The 13,772-nt window shown below is 43.4% G+C and overlaps 2 protein-coding genes across 2 annotated transcripts; one reads left to right on the top strand and one right to left on the bottom strand.

The window, feature by feature from the left end:
* Positions 1-1,485: 1,485 nt before the first annotated feature.
* LOC122773744 (golgin subfamily A member 6-like protein 22) lies at positions 1,486-9,422 on the top strand. The gene is made up of 14 exons (XM_044032636.1): positions 1,486-1,584; positions 2,521-2,655; positions 3,652-3,987; positions 4,921-5,004; positions 5,095-5,163; positions 5,255-5,757; positions 5,892-6,026; positions 7,293-7,464; positions 7,553-7,642; positions 8,073-8,163; positions 8,254-8,592; positions 8,666-8,708; positions 8,802-8,909; positions 9,318-9,422. The coding sequence occupies exons 1-14, from the start codon at positions 1,525-1,527 to the stop codon at positions 9,367-9,369; spliced, it is 2,217 nt and encodes a 738-aa protein (XP_043888571.1). The 5' UTR covers positions 1,486-1,524; the 3' UTR covers positions 9,370-9,422.
* A 463-nt stretch (positions 9,423-9,885) lies between these two features.
* On the bottom strand, positions 9,886-13,605 carry sidt2 (SID1 transmembrane family, member 2). The gene is made up of 9 exons (XM_044031308.1): positions 13,431-13,605; positions 12,746-12,882; positions 12,541-12,649; positions 11,703-11,779; positions 11,573-11,619; positions 11,374-11,479; positions 11,188-11,298; positions 10,975-11,088; positions 9,886-10,651 (listed from the first exon to the last, which is right to left on the bottom strand). Exons 1-9 carry the CDS (start codon positions 13,597-13,599, stop codon positions 10,589-10,591), a joined length of 933 nt encoding a protein of 310 aa, XP_043887243.1. The 5' UTR covers positions 13,600-13,605; the 3' UTR covers positions 9,886-10,588.
* Positions 13,606-13,772: the final 167 nt, after the last annotated feature.

The raw sequence follows: 13,772 nt of genomic DNA, 5'->3' as shown, positions 1-13,772 counted from the left end.
CCTAGTACTTACTGTACCTTACCCCCCCTCCCCTGCACGATCTCCTTCTGCACTTGGATCCACTGCTGCACTCTCACCCTCTTGTCAGTCCACTGTTCCTATCTCGTGGATTTCTTTCCAAAACTTCTTCTAAGTTAAAAAAGAAACCTCTTTTGTAAGTCGCTTTTGAAAAAACAACAACAATACTCCTTTTTACCTCATTAAAGCTGGTTCTCAAATGTTTTTATACCAAGCAGAACACCATTATCACCAACGTTAAAACACAGCTGTAAATAGGTTGAGCAAAGTCATCTACAGACTCTACAGGAAGCAGATTTATTCCCAGTAAGATCATTTGCTCTCATCATCATCCTCCTCTTCCTCACATATAGTTCACACACTGGTATAGTGAGATTAGATTAAGATGGAGCGAGAAATAAAGTGACTCTCATTATTTGAATTATTCTACTGCGCTCAGAATTCCTCAGCTCACACACCCTGGAATATAAAGTAGAGCAGTACTTCTGCTTTTCCTCCCAACGCGTACCACCGGTGGTAGACGTACCACAGTTTGAGAATCATGGTTCTACACTATAGGTGGTTCAGCTTGCAGCAAAAAAAAAAAAAATCACATATTAGGAGGTTCCCTGCTCGCCCTGACGTTGCGCAACGAAGAGCAGAATGCTTTATTACTCTGGTCCCATACAACTGAATTGTTATATAATTAACAAAACTACATAATACTGACATTAGGCCTAAATATTAGGCCAAAAAACAGCACTTCTGCAAAAGCAGACACCTAATGTTTTCCATGTTTCAGTCTCAAGTCCTCAAATTTGTGACTTAAGTGAGACATGTTGCTTGCAGCTCTAACCAATGTCTTGTGTGAGTTCATGCAGGACACGGTCGTCCTACATTGTTTATCATTCATTCTCCAAGCAAAACACCAAGTCGGTCCATTTAAATAACTCCTCCCTCATTCATTTCCTGCGTGAGGCTGAGTTATGAAGAGGCTGCATCCTCAGTTCCCCTTTATACAAAACTTTATACAAATCACTATAGTCTGGAACAGGCTTGTGTGGCATTCAGAGATCAGCCACAACAATAAAACATTGATCAGTGAGTTCCCCACTGTCAGACGGAGACATTTTAAATGACATACAGATGTTTCTACACAAATACATGTGATTTCAGTCTTCATGGATTTAGAATGTAGCATAGGATTGATTTTGTCTGTGTGGATAGCAACTCTATAATTATACTGGTGACCTGTCCATGGTTGCCCCACCTTTTGTCAGCCTGTATCAGATGGATGAAATGGTGTACTTCACATGGTACAGTTGGCGGCGCAGCCTCCAGCGAGTGTCTCTAACATCTGTGTTCATCTGCTCATCTTTCTTTCCCTTCCCTTCTCTCCTACACAGCCAGCAGGAGACAGACAAAATCTGCTTTTCCAGCTCGTCTACAGGCCACTCAACCTGGTCTCCCCGCAAAAGCAAAGAGCTTTTCCACCACTAGGTGGCCAAAGAGCGCTTGTGCCTCCAGATGAAGAAGGACACGAAGGAGAAAAAAGGGAGAAAGAAAGGGCCAGACAAGATAATTGGAGTGAGTGTTTGTTATATATATACATGCATATATATATGTATGTATATATGCATGTATATATGTATACATATATAATATATATGTATATATACATACAGTATATATACATATATATATTTTAATTTGTAAGACGTGAAGGGAAACTTGTAATTTACATCAAAAATGGATTATAATCCACCACGTGCATTCAGTGAAAGAGAAGAGTAGAAGAAAAGAGAAGAGTCTTAGTGTTAATCCGTTACCTTACAGCTTCCCATAATCGTCCTATCCAACAATGCCAATAATTAGTTTGTCATATGTGTTATAATTATCTATAATAATTCCACATATAACTCCATGAGGCCTTTTTAAGGTCTGATATCGTTCAGCATTCACTTGCTCTGCTGTTGTGGTGCTACTTTGCTACAAATGAACATTTATTTTGTGGATATTCTGGCTGCACCATTGTAGCCTATTACTAGTTTTCCTCTATCTCTGATGACACAGCATGCTCATCTTTCATGTAGAGCATTTAAAGCTGTGGCACGTCACTTGTACTGTTGTTAAATGAGTTCCACCACTGCTGATCGGCTCTTCATCCTTCTCTCTGTGCTTCTCTGTGTAGCCTGTGATGCACACATGAACTGACTGTTTTATGTCCTACCCTAACCCTAACGCTAACCACATCCGGACAGCAGAAAGCCTCCACATCTTCCGCCACCGACTAAAAACACATTTCTTCCGACTCTACCTCGACGACTTGTAAAGCAGTTGTTTAGGTAGTTGTTGGAGATTAACCCACATGTTTAGGATTGTTGAGTAGTTTTAACTGAGGTACAGTTCGGCGCAGTTCGGCTTGATTTCTGTGTCGGACGTCTCTTCCTGTGAGTGTTACATAGTGCAGCTTTAACGCTCTATTTATTTGTGTGGCTCACATTGTCGTCGCCTCCCCTTTAGGCACTGACTCCAGTCTTGGAACCCTTACCGTCCCCACTGTGTCGCCTGCCTCCTCTGAGAAGACTGAACTCCTCTGGCTGTGGAGATGCCACTGCTCTCCCGGGTTCACTGCAGCCTTTCAGACCTACCACAGGGGTAAGAACCCAGTGCTGCAGCCGTTTGATGCACAGTTTGTAGTGTGTTTAAATATATGTATATTGACAGAATCATTCCCAAGACAAATGCATACAGTATATACTTTGATGCAGCTGATATCTATTCAGTGTCTTTGCACAAATATTTTACTCTGTTGCATCGGAGGGTTTTATTGTTGTTTGTATGTGTGAGTGAGGAGGAAGACGAGGAGCAGAATGGAGAGGGAGGAAGAGGAACTAGGGAGAACAGAGTGGAGGTGGATAGCAGGGAAGAGGAGGTCGGAAGGAACAGAGGGAGTTTCTGTAAATGTCTGTGAAGGTGAGGATGAGGAGAAAGATGAAGAGGATGATTGGTGACAGATGACTAGTCTGGAGAGGAACGAGACAGAGGACAGTGACGACAATAAAGAGGCAGGAAGGTGCTTTGAAAGTCAAGATGACGAAACCAAAGACGGAGGAGAATGTGGAGACTTTAGAGGAGAAAGCAGACGCAGGAAGGCGGGAAGCAGCTTTACTCATGACAAAGGTGAAGAGAGTTCAGAGGAGGAGGAGGAGGGACGTGACAAGACACAGAGATGAGCTCAGTGGAAGCACAGACGATGAAGAGGGACAGATTCAAAGCAGAAGGAAGAGGTGGAGCTATAATAGCAGGCTTGCTGATCCAGAGGAAACTGATGGAGCGCTGCTGAGTAAAGGAAGTGAAGCGAAAGGATGCTGAGGACGCAGGAAATCCAGCAGCAGCGTCGGAGCGTGAGGAGGAAGCCGCTGAAGTCCAACCTGCAAAAGTTAAGATGACATTGAGTGACCTGAAAACAGTTGCCCTTGGTTCACAGTTGCTGATGCACACCCATCTCTAAACAGTGTCACCCAAGCATACATGAGATCCACCTCCACTGTCTTAGAGGCTTTGTTTTCCTGACATGAGATGACATTGTGATAGAGAATATAAAGTGCTCTTTTTTATGTATTATTATTCAGACCTGCTCTGTTACTGCAGGAGACTGACAACATCAGTAAGACGTCGTCGTCCTCCACTGAAGACGGGAGGAAGAGGTTGTTGAGGGAAAAGGAGGAGAGGGTGCGTCTCCTCCAGGAGGAGCTGAGGAGAGACGAGGAGGAGGAGACAAAGAAACTGAAGGAGGAGAGTGAGGCCGTGCGGAAAAAGTTACGGATCACCCTGGAGAGAGCGACATCGGCAGAACGCGACAGACTGAATGCCCAGAAGAAGCAGGACACTGAACGTCTGGAGGCAGAGCTGAAAGAGCAGCTGGAGACAGAGAGGACAAGACTTCAGGGAGAGAACAAAGAGAAACTCAACGCTTTACAAAAGAAGGTGCGTGAGGAGGATGTTGGCCTATTTTTATGTATTTTGTCCTCTTTTTGTCATTCAGTGTTTAAATTGTGACCAAATCCTAACATTGACCCTCTGGAAATTTGTAGACGTTTCCTGCAACCAGGTTCCTAATGGATGATACCAACTGTCAATCACTGTGGTGTCCACTTGTATGTGTTTTTCCTCTAAATGGAAACATTATTTACCAAATTGCCATCATGTTCTATTGAAGAAGACCTGAACCTAATGAATGAGACCATTATCAGGACCTAAGGGTTGTGGTTTTGTGGATTTCCACCGCACCTCATGTTCCGGAAAACGACCCCTCAGCAAATACTCTCAAAAGATCCTGGACCTCATCGTCCGTCCACGCTCTTTTCTTTTGCTCCATATTTTTGAAATGAACAAATTAAATGAATAAGTTCTTCTTTCTTTGTCTACTTGCAGCTGCACTGGCTTAAACAGCTGCAAAATGTTTCCCACCAATCAGTGTTCTTCAGTGCATAGCCCCGCCCCTCTAGAGTTCCTGGTAATCTGAAAAGTCCCTAATTGTGTGGGTTCTTTTTTTGGGTGAGAGTTTGGGATTGAAGGAAAGTTTTTCCCTGGGTAATTTGGTGGGAACGTGACCCTTTTTTTTCAAAATCCAGGGTCAATGACAAAAGTTCCTGCAGTGAAAAAGGAACTTGTTTTAGCGTATTGAGAATAAAGCCATTTTAGTTGTGTTTGCCTCCATCCACATGATGTGACGGCCTCCATTTATCATAAGGATCAAAATGCCAGAAAGCATTGGTCAACTGGGGTTCCATTCTTTCTGATTCCAAAATGTTAAATACCAGATTGGGGAAGAAGACATTTTATGCCTTTATTTATTTTTTTTTTAATTACATTTTATACATAAAACACACATAACATCATCCTTTTTCTGCCCCGTAGGAGTCTGAACTGCAGGATCAAGCTGATCAGCTGGAGCAGAGAGCCAAAGCGCTGAAGAGCGAGGAGGACACGCTGCACACCAAGGTTTTCAAGCACATACTGTATTGTATGTGCGATGAATCATAGATGCTCCAACGTGAAATATGTGGGCTTATTGTTCCTGTCTCTCATCAGATAGCAGATCTGAACACAAGGAAGATAAAGGTGGGGGAGGAAGAGAAGGAGGTGGACAGGCAGATGGAGGTGTGAGGCTCTACTCTTTCCCTTGTGACAAGAATTAAACTCACCCTCATCTCTAACTACAGCGTTTATGTTTGCATTGGCCTTACTCCAGCTGATCCAGGAGAGAGACCAGCTGAAGGAAGAGCTGGAGCAAGCCCATGAAGTCATCCACAGAGCCATGGAGGAGTGGAGAGAGGCCAAGGAGAAGGAGAAGCAGCTGATGGAAGAGCAGGACCAGCTGAGGGAGGAGCTGACAAGGATGAGGGAGGAGAAATGTCAAGCCTGTGAATTTATCCAGAGAGCCAGGGAGGAGAGGAGCGACGCCAAGGAGGAGAAGGAGCAGCTGAGAGAGGAGAGAGACCAGCTCATAGAAGAGCTGCAGAAGATGAGGGCAGGCAGAGATCAGGTGAGGGAAGAACTGGAGAGGATGAGAGAGGAGAAACATCAAGTCCAAGAACTCATCCAGAGAGTCAGGGAGGAGGGGGAGAAGCGGCTGAGAGGAGAGATGCACAAAGCCAGAGATGAGAGCAGGAGAGCAAAGGAGGACAAGGGGAAGCTGGAGAGCAGAGTGATGCTGCTGCAGGAGACATGTGAACGTCTCAGACACAGAGTCAGGTACAGTTTACCTACACAGCTGAAACACAGAAGAAACTGTTGACCATTTTCACTTCATGTAAATCAGTCAGCGGCTAAACTTCACTAGAAGAAAGCAAAAGTAAAGCCAATGGGCTTGTTTGCACTTTGTCCAGTGAGTTGGAACAAGGTGAAGGAAGTCCTTCCAAGGAAGAGACAACGCCCTCTGGTGACAGGAATGATGCGTTGCTGCACCTGGATGACTCACCACCTCGCTCCCCTGGATCAAACATTCAACGCAACATGGACAAGTAAGGAGACACACTTCTTCTTCTTCTTCTTCTTCTTCTTCTTCTTCTTTCAGCTTCTCCCTTTAGGTGTCACCACAGTGCTGCCTCCATCTTGTGTCCTCTTCTGTTACAGCAACTGTCCTCGTGTCCTACCTCACAACGTCGATAAACCTTCGCTGTGGTCTTCCTCTTTTCCTCCTGACCAGAGTGTATCACAATTTTTGTTTCCCTTTGCTATTGCTACACTAGGTGACCGCTAAAGTCCTCGAACATAGAGGCAACAGAACAACACGATACATTAAAATAATCCCACAGTCTCATAAAACAATATAGAATGACAACAGAACAAAAAAACTGTCTCTAACGCAGGGTTTCTCAGTCCTGGCCCTGCATGTTTTAGATGTGGCCCTGCTCCAGCACACCTGGATTCCTAAAAACGTTTTTTTATTCAAATGATTTCGACGACGGCTGATATTTCCGTTATGACGTGGCGCTGTTCACGACTTGCCTTATTACTGGTATAGTTTATTATTTGAGGCAAGCAAATGGCATCTTTTGTTGACATACAGCTGTTTTGTTTCTTTCACTTCACTTTTTTAATGTGTGGCTGATATGTTTCCATACTTTAACGTTTTAATGTGGATTAATATGGGAATATTAATCCAACAGCTCTGAAAGACCACTTCTTTAACTGTACCTAATGTTGTGACCCTAGGTTTGAACGTTAGTTGCACCTGTGTGTGTGCGTGTGTGTGTGTGTGATGGGCTGCAGGTGTGCATGGTTGATTGAGGGGCGTGTTTTAGTGGATCCTGGGATCCGATTGGTCCGGCACTGAGGGTATAAAAGGCTGGTTTATCACAGCCATGGTGGACTTCTTTGAAACCAGTCCTAGCAAGAGTCTGTTATTGTGTGTTGGGGGAAAAAAAGGGAATGTGTTTTCTTTATGTTGTGTTCAGATATGGTCTACAAACATTCAATGAAAAACACCACTCACTGTGTATTTCTAAATGTCTTGTTTTGAACCACTACTCCTTAAACTCTATAGAGATTGTTTGTGCATAAGAATCCCAGTAGATCTGTACTTTCTGAAACACTAAGACCAGCCTGTGTGGCACCAACAAGCACGTCATGTTTAAAGTGTCTTAAATCACCTTTCCTCTTTATTCTAATGGTCTGTTTGAACTCCATCGAGTTGCTGATATGACAAAAATATTAACTGGTTGATTGGAATATTCTTTATATTCTTTGCTTTATACTATGAGCCTTTACACATTTGAATTATTCAGATTACCATGTTACATTTCCTCACGGCCCACCTCCACCCATAAACCCAATGTCTGTGTGGAGAGTGAGAGCAGCCAGTTAAAGGAGAGACAGGCAGCTGTGAGGGCAACTCAGTCCAGCATCTCTCTGGACTCCAGCATGGTGACTGAAGAGATGATAAGAGACCTACTGCAGGTAAAGAGCATAATGACAATTGGCCTGAAAGAGGTTTAATCAGAATGAGTGTTCATTGCTGGTTGTTTTTCCCCCCTCGCTCTGTCAGGAGGTTAGAAATTTGTCAAAGCTGGAGAAGAGAGTTTGGAGAGTGAAAGAGGATCAGATTCAGCAGCTGAAGAGTGTGAAAACTCAAGAGGTCAGGAGCAAACGCCGAAAAACTTACATTTAGTTCAGCGTTTATCATCAGCCCTTTTCTGTGCACATTTTTGGTTTGCACAAAAAATGAAATCAATGTTCACATGTTGCAGTTTTTACAACTGGGGGAGGTGGAAAAGTGTTTAGAAACAGCAAACAAGACAAGGCCTGTGTGACTGATGAGGGAAGCGTGTCGTCCAGTTGTGTCACCTTCTTCCGTTTGTGCAACCTGCTGCTTATCTTACTGCGAAATCCCAATACATGAATATGCTACATACATTATTTTCTTTAAATTTAGTCAGGATTTGATGCATTTTAATGCAAATCTAACCTGTTGCAACAAGAATATTGATTTGTAATCAATTAGAAATGCCCTGGTTGTCAGTGTACCATAGTGCATAGTTTTTCACTATATCACTCTGCTCCGTCAGCCTTTGTCTGGAGAGGCAGGAGAAAGGAGGGCGACTGATGACGTGCCTGAGTCAGACCACAGCTGTACTGTGGACCCACTGCTCAGAACAGGTAAATCATACCAGCCATTGTGTGTAGAACGACGTCTCTTTCATTTATTGACTTAATGTCTTCACCTCCTCCGTGTTGCCCTGTCATCAGGAGGTCGTCCCTCAGCCCCAGCCAAAGTCCTGGAGTCTTTGCAGCAGATCTCAAACCATTTCAACACCGTTCTGAGCACGCTGGGTTCCGTCGCTGGGTTCACACCTCACACAGCCGTCCCTTTGTCTGCAAATCAGCCTCACTTAATCTCCTCATTTAACCCAGTCATGCACCAGACACACGGCCTCTGCCCCGACTCTGTGCAGCCTCGTGTCTCTGCGAGGCTCCCAGAGCTTTCGTGGAACTGGGCGACTCAGAAAAGCTCTGCAGCCGCTGTGAGCAGCGGCCTGAAGGCCTGTGACGACCTCATCAACAGGCAACGGAGCCAGACTTATCCTGGTACGCTCATGAATAACAAAGCACGCGTGATTGTTTGAAAAAAGAGAGTTTGAACTGTTATTCTGTCCTATAGGAGCAGCTATGATGTCCACCTTATCATCATACACTCCTTTGAGGTAGCGCCCGCAGCACATCATTCATCATTATTGCAACTTTCTTCAACCAATGGTGTTAATGACCTTCAAAACGTGTTTGTGTGATTTCCTCAGTAAACGCGGCAACCGCCTGTGTTCTGTGGAGATGGACGGTCCGAGTCTGCACAGACAGATCGACAGCATGAAGATGTGGCTGGAGAGTCGCCGAAAAGACACCAGCATGTATCCTTCGGTCACACACACACGCAATAATGCACGGCTGCTACTTGAAGAGCATGCAGTCCTGAAACAAACCTGGTGCTGGTGTCTTCAGTTTTATTTTTTAAAGCTCATTTTCAGTTACCTTTTTAAGTTAAAGGTCCAGTGTGGAAGAATGTGGAAGTTACAGGTATTATATAACATTTCTGCCAATAAACACTAAATAAACTAAATTCTACACACATGCATAGTAACTGGTTAGGTCACATTATGGAGGATGATTATGAGGAAGACTGTGTGGAAGTGTAAGGTCAATGGAACAACTGACCTAACTTTTCTTAAGTAGATAGAAATCTGTATTATATTTCTTGTACTTAATTAATTAAGAGTGATGTGTCGTGCTGTTGTTTGTCTTTAACTCTACACTTTCAGACCTTTGTTAAGTCGCTATCCGGTTATGTCCTCTGAGAAGGACTTGGCCTGAGAGTCTGTGACGACTGAGGACACAATGTAATGTACACTTCAGTCCTGTTGTACTGTCAGGTCAGCACTGTGACATTTTACACTGAAGGAACAGCTCTCCATAGAGCATGTGACATAATCAAGGACCCACATGTCACAAAGAACTGAGGACTTTCCTCCAAAATAGATGTTGATGCAAGAAGGGGACCATATAATGTCCTTTGTACATAAACATTGTGTGTATAGTGTATTTTTATAAATGCGTGACGTTTCTGTGCACACTTCTTGCCATCGTCGGTTTTCTTTCTTAGTCAGTTAGTAATTAATTAATTAGTAATTAATTTCAAACCTTTTGTAGCTTCTCACACTCAAGACACTTACCCTTTCACTATTGGTAGAAATATGGCAGTGTAAAATAGCAAGGCCCTTACCTTCACTACATATATAAAACTATTCTTAAAGCAATTACACATTTACAGAAACAAACCCTTTCAAATGTGACTCATTTAACGGACATTTCAAAGAAAACCCACTCATGTGCAAAGGAGACTTTTTATTCAGTAACCACTCGTTGCAATATTTGACATTAAAATCCTTTTTCCTTTTACAGTACAGTGCAAAAATACCTTTGCCGTCAAGAATACAATCAGCGTCATCATCATCATCATCATCAGCGATATTCTCAAATGAGAGGGACGGCTAGCATGAGGAAAACTGATCAATCAGCACAGTATGTGATTAACATGAATAAGAACATTAAAGGCCACTGACGGACTGGATGGGACTCATGTTGTCACATTTATGTTTGTAAACAAACGCACACACAGCATATAAACAGTAATTTCAAATTGCATTGAATATGTAGGACAGTATAAAATAAGTTAATTTAGCTTTTTTAGCGTGTACATCATCGTCTTCATGGTCAGCAGTAAGTAAACATCGTTACATCGACAGTGGCAACAAAGACAAAACACTTCATCATCACTTCACGTTGATCCAGCTCTTCATTGGCACATGAGTGTCCATACAGGTGCGGGGGGCGGGGCTACACCCATTCCTTGACTGGCTAATTGGCTGAGAAAGGTGGAGACATGTCTGTGAAAAGCCTGGAAAATAAAAATAATCCCAGGATACTGGCTGTGCTCTTTGAGAACATGAGATGCAAACAGAGAGAAAGAAAGAACGTGTGTGTGTGGGGCAGTAAGGCAAAGAGGAAGAGCTGAAATCACCACGTGACCGATCTAGAAGACGTAGATCTTGTCTCTCTGGACGGTGTCAAGGTCGTCGTCAAGAGTCAGCAGGACCTAAGAGGGAATGGTGTGACATAATAAAGTGTCAGTGCTCGAGAGACATCACTTGAACTCAACTGTTAACTCAATTTCCGGCCCAGACAAGTCAAAGAGAATAATGAATGAATCCATCTTTTAACTAGAAAAAGCAGCTCAAACACGGCCACTCGGATTCCCACAAAAGTTTCTAACAAAAAAGAAAATCCTCAAACTGAATACAAAATTAATTAAAATTAAGTCATGAATCACTTCTCAAATGTATACGTGTTGAATCTTTGTCTATTTAATACTGTGACAGCGGCAACACTGTCACTAAAAGACGCAACAAACTATAATACCAGGAAGGATCCGAACAAGGCGATGGACGACAGGAAATGCCAAATGTCGTGGTCATCGAAGAACGAAAGCAGGATGCAGTCCCTGTTGTGCTCGCGAGACTCTGCTGGTGTTTTCTGTGGCAGCCAAGGAAAACACACAGTAAGCCGATAGTGTGTAACGTAGGAATGAAGTGTGTGTGTGCGTGTGTGTGTGTGTGAGAGAGTTTTACTAACCTGCCAGGTGCTGAGACCCTGGAAGAAGAAGAACAATGCAAATCCCCACACCACGGCTGTGAAGAGGATACACACCAACGCCAGACACTGGATTCTCTCACCACTCCGCAGCTACACACACACAATACAAAAGGTTTAAAAACAGACCTGTTTTCTTTGCAATAACATGGATACACTGAATCCCACCTTCATGATGATGTAGAAGGCAAAGTAGAGCAGCAGGTTGCAGATGGCGATGGCCAGCAGGTAGGAGGCAAAGTCATTGGGTCTCTCTATGAGGCCATAAGCCGCTCTGCAGACAGTGAGGAGGGGAAAAAGGCGTCATTGTCTTTCCCTTGTGCAGTCTTCATTTTAATTCCTAATCAGTGAATAGGCGTAGACTTACAGAGACCAGTTGACGATGTTCCCCATCACGAGCAGAACCATGCGGTCCTAAAAAGAGGCATCATTAGGAGAGGGTTTCATGATTTTACACAGCGAGCAGAACGCAGCAGAACCCGCTGGTCAGTACTCACCACGTACATAGGCCCACTGCACTGTCTGATGGAATCTGTGTAGATGATGTATATCATCCTGCGCATGACCCCAGAGTCTGACACAAACACACACACACACACACACAAAACACATCATGGAGGCAGAGATGAGTTGCAGGCCGCGTATACCACGCTTGTTTTACGTAGATTCAGAAAGTACGACTGACAAGGACTTCGGTAACGAGACCTACAACACAAGTGAAAGTGAAAACTTTTATGTGGCAGCTGATAGTTGCGTCACGGCTTGATAAGAACCAGCAGGAAGTGAGCAGTGTTTGTACAAACCCAAACGTGCAGTATCCGGAGAAGATTTAAACCGTTTTTAGGTGGGGATCAAACCCACGGATCCACAACAGCTTACTAAAATGCATCACTTACACAAGAAATAAGGTTCTGTCTCTACAGTGCAGTCTACAGTTACTGTGTTGGCCACTAAAATCTATTGATTGCAACTGAAATGCCCTCAGGAAAATACACAAATATACTCTGTGAGGCTGCCAAAGTCTGATTTTTTTCATTAGTCAGAGTGAGTGTTTGAACTAAAATTGTCAAGATTGCCCTGAGAGGCTTGAGCGATAACAAGAATTGGACATACTATGCAGTGAAAAATGTCGAGCAGTGTTTCTTAAACCCTGGAAATGATGATTTCTTTGTTATATGGAGCAAAGAAACATTCAAGAAGCTGAACATTTTGAGAAACTGATTAATGGATTATCAAAATAGCAGACAATTAATTTAGTAATCGAGTAATGTGGGCTGATTTTATAAGAAACACAACTCCAGCCACGTGTTTTTGGTTGCTTTCGTGTGTTCTCACCAAGCCTCCATCGGCCCATGTAGTAGAGCTGTGTGCTGAGGAGAAGAGTTGCCAGAATGTGGATCACAGAGAAAACGATCCAGAAGACGGTGTTTCCCTTCCCAAACACCTACAGACAGACACACAAGAATACAACACATATGTTTGTTTGTTTGTTTTTTTACGCGTTACACACACTGCTGCTGCTACTGCTGCTATCACTCACCACTCCCAGCACGGAGAAGAAGATGACCGCAGCCAGGCAGGCGTACGCAGTGTAAGCACTTGCATTGATGTCTGGGTGTCTCTTCTGGTACAGTTTCAACATGCACAGCCCAGCGATCATGTACATGAACGACGTGTCTACAAAGGCGGAAGAGAACATTATGACATGAGATCACCTCGTAATCATCCAATGCCACAAAACAAATAAGAAGCGAGTCGTCAGAGATCGGATTTACAGTTCGGATTTGTCGTGTTCATTGCAAATGACCAACTTTAACTGTCATGTGTCTTAAGGAGTGACTGGATTACATTAGTACCAGATGCTCTGCCTGTCTGGTGAGCACCATTTACCATTATACTCATACATAAATTTCAGAACCAGCGGCGCTCTTTATGTCAGCTGAGCCCGGGCACAGTAAATTAAAAAGGCAATTTCCAACAAGCCACAGTGTATGTTGTCACACACGGCTGAAAAAAGAAACCGAGTATTAAATAACAGCAACTTCACTCTGCAGTTAAGTGCTGTGCAAACTCTACACCACAACAAAACACATTCAAACTGCAATGCTGCAGAAAATGTCCAACAGAAAGCTGTTTTACATCAGACGGTTACCTGCCACGAATACTATGTCATTGTACAAAGACACAAGTGAGGGCAATTGAGGTTTTGGAAGGGGAACACTTACCAAACTGGAAGTTGGTGTAGTTGGGACAGACGTGGTAACAGGCACTGAGCAAGCCCTCCATCATCAGAGCAGTTCCCATGGCATAGAACAGACCAAAGTGCTTTGGGATACCACATTCCTGGGGTGAGGGAGATGTAAAACTCAAATTCACATATTGCATATTATACATCTGCTATTTTGTTCCTTTTTCTATTTTATATATACATAAAAAAAAAAAAGATTTGCCCCATGAGGCTGCAGGTCACAAGCAAGTGTGATTATTATTATTATTATGAACATCACAGAATCTGAACGGTAACATGCAAAAGCAAAAAGGCCAACCAATCAGAATGTGTGTTGTTG

This window comes from Solea senegalensis, linkage group LG8, assembly GCF_019176455.1.
Source record: "Solea senegalensis isolate Sse05_10M linkage group LG8, IFAPA_SoseM_1, whole genome shotgun sequence".
Classification (NCBI taxonomy): Eukaryota; Metazoa; Chordata; class Actinopteri; order Pleuronectiformes; family Soleidae; genus Solea; species Solea senegalensis.
Note: the sequence above shows the minus strand (reverse complement) of the source record. Positions and strands in the feature narration are given on the sequence as shown.

What these genes read in the sequence shown, in the direction of transcription:
- LOC122773744 (XM_044032636.1), top strand. Translation starts at nt 1,525, where the DNA reads ATGAAGAAGGACACGAAGGAGAAAAAAGGGAGAAAGAAAGGGCCAGAC. An exon ending in GGCCAGACAAGATAATTGGA is followed by an intron (nt 1,585 to 2,520) that starts GTGAGTGTTTGT and finishes CCTCCCCTTTAG; the next exon opens with GCACTGACTCCAGTCTTGGA. An exon ending in GGACCCACTGCTCAGAACAG is followed by an intron (nt 8,164 to 8,253) that starts GTAAATCATACC and finishes CCCTGTCATCAG; the next exon opens with GAGGTCGTCCCTCAGCCCCA.
- sidt2 (XM_044031308.1), bottom strand. Translation starts at nt 13,599, where the DNA reads ATGTATAATATGCAATATGTGAATTTGAGTTTTACATCTCCCTCACCC. An exon ending in CATGGGCCGATGGAGGCTTG is followed by an intron (nt 11,780 to 12,540) that starts GTGAGAACACAC and finishes TGTTTGTGTCAG; the next exon opens with ACTCTGGGGTCATGCGCAGG. An exon ending in GCAGTGGGCCTATGTACGTG is followed by an intron (nt 11,620 to 11,702) that starts GTGAGTACTGAC and finishes GCCTCTTTTTAG; the next exon opens with GACCGCATGGTTCTGCTCGT.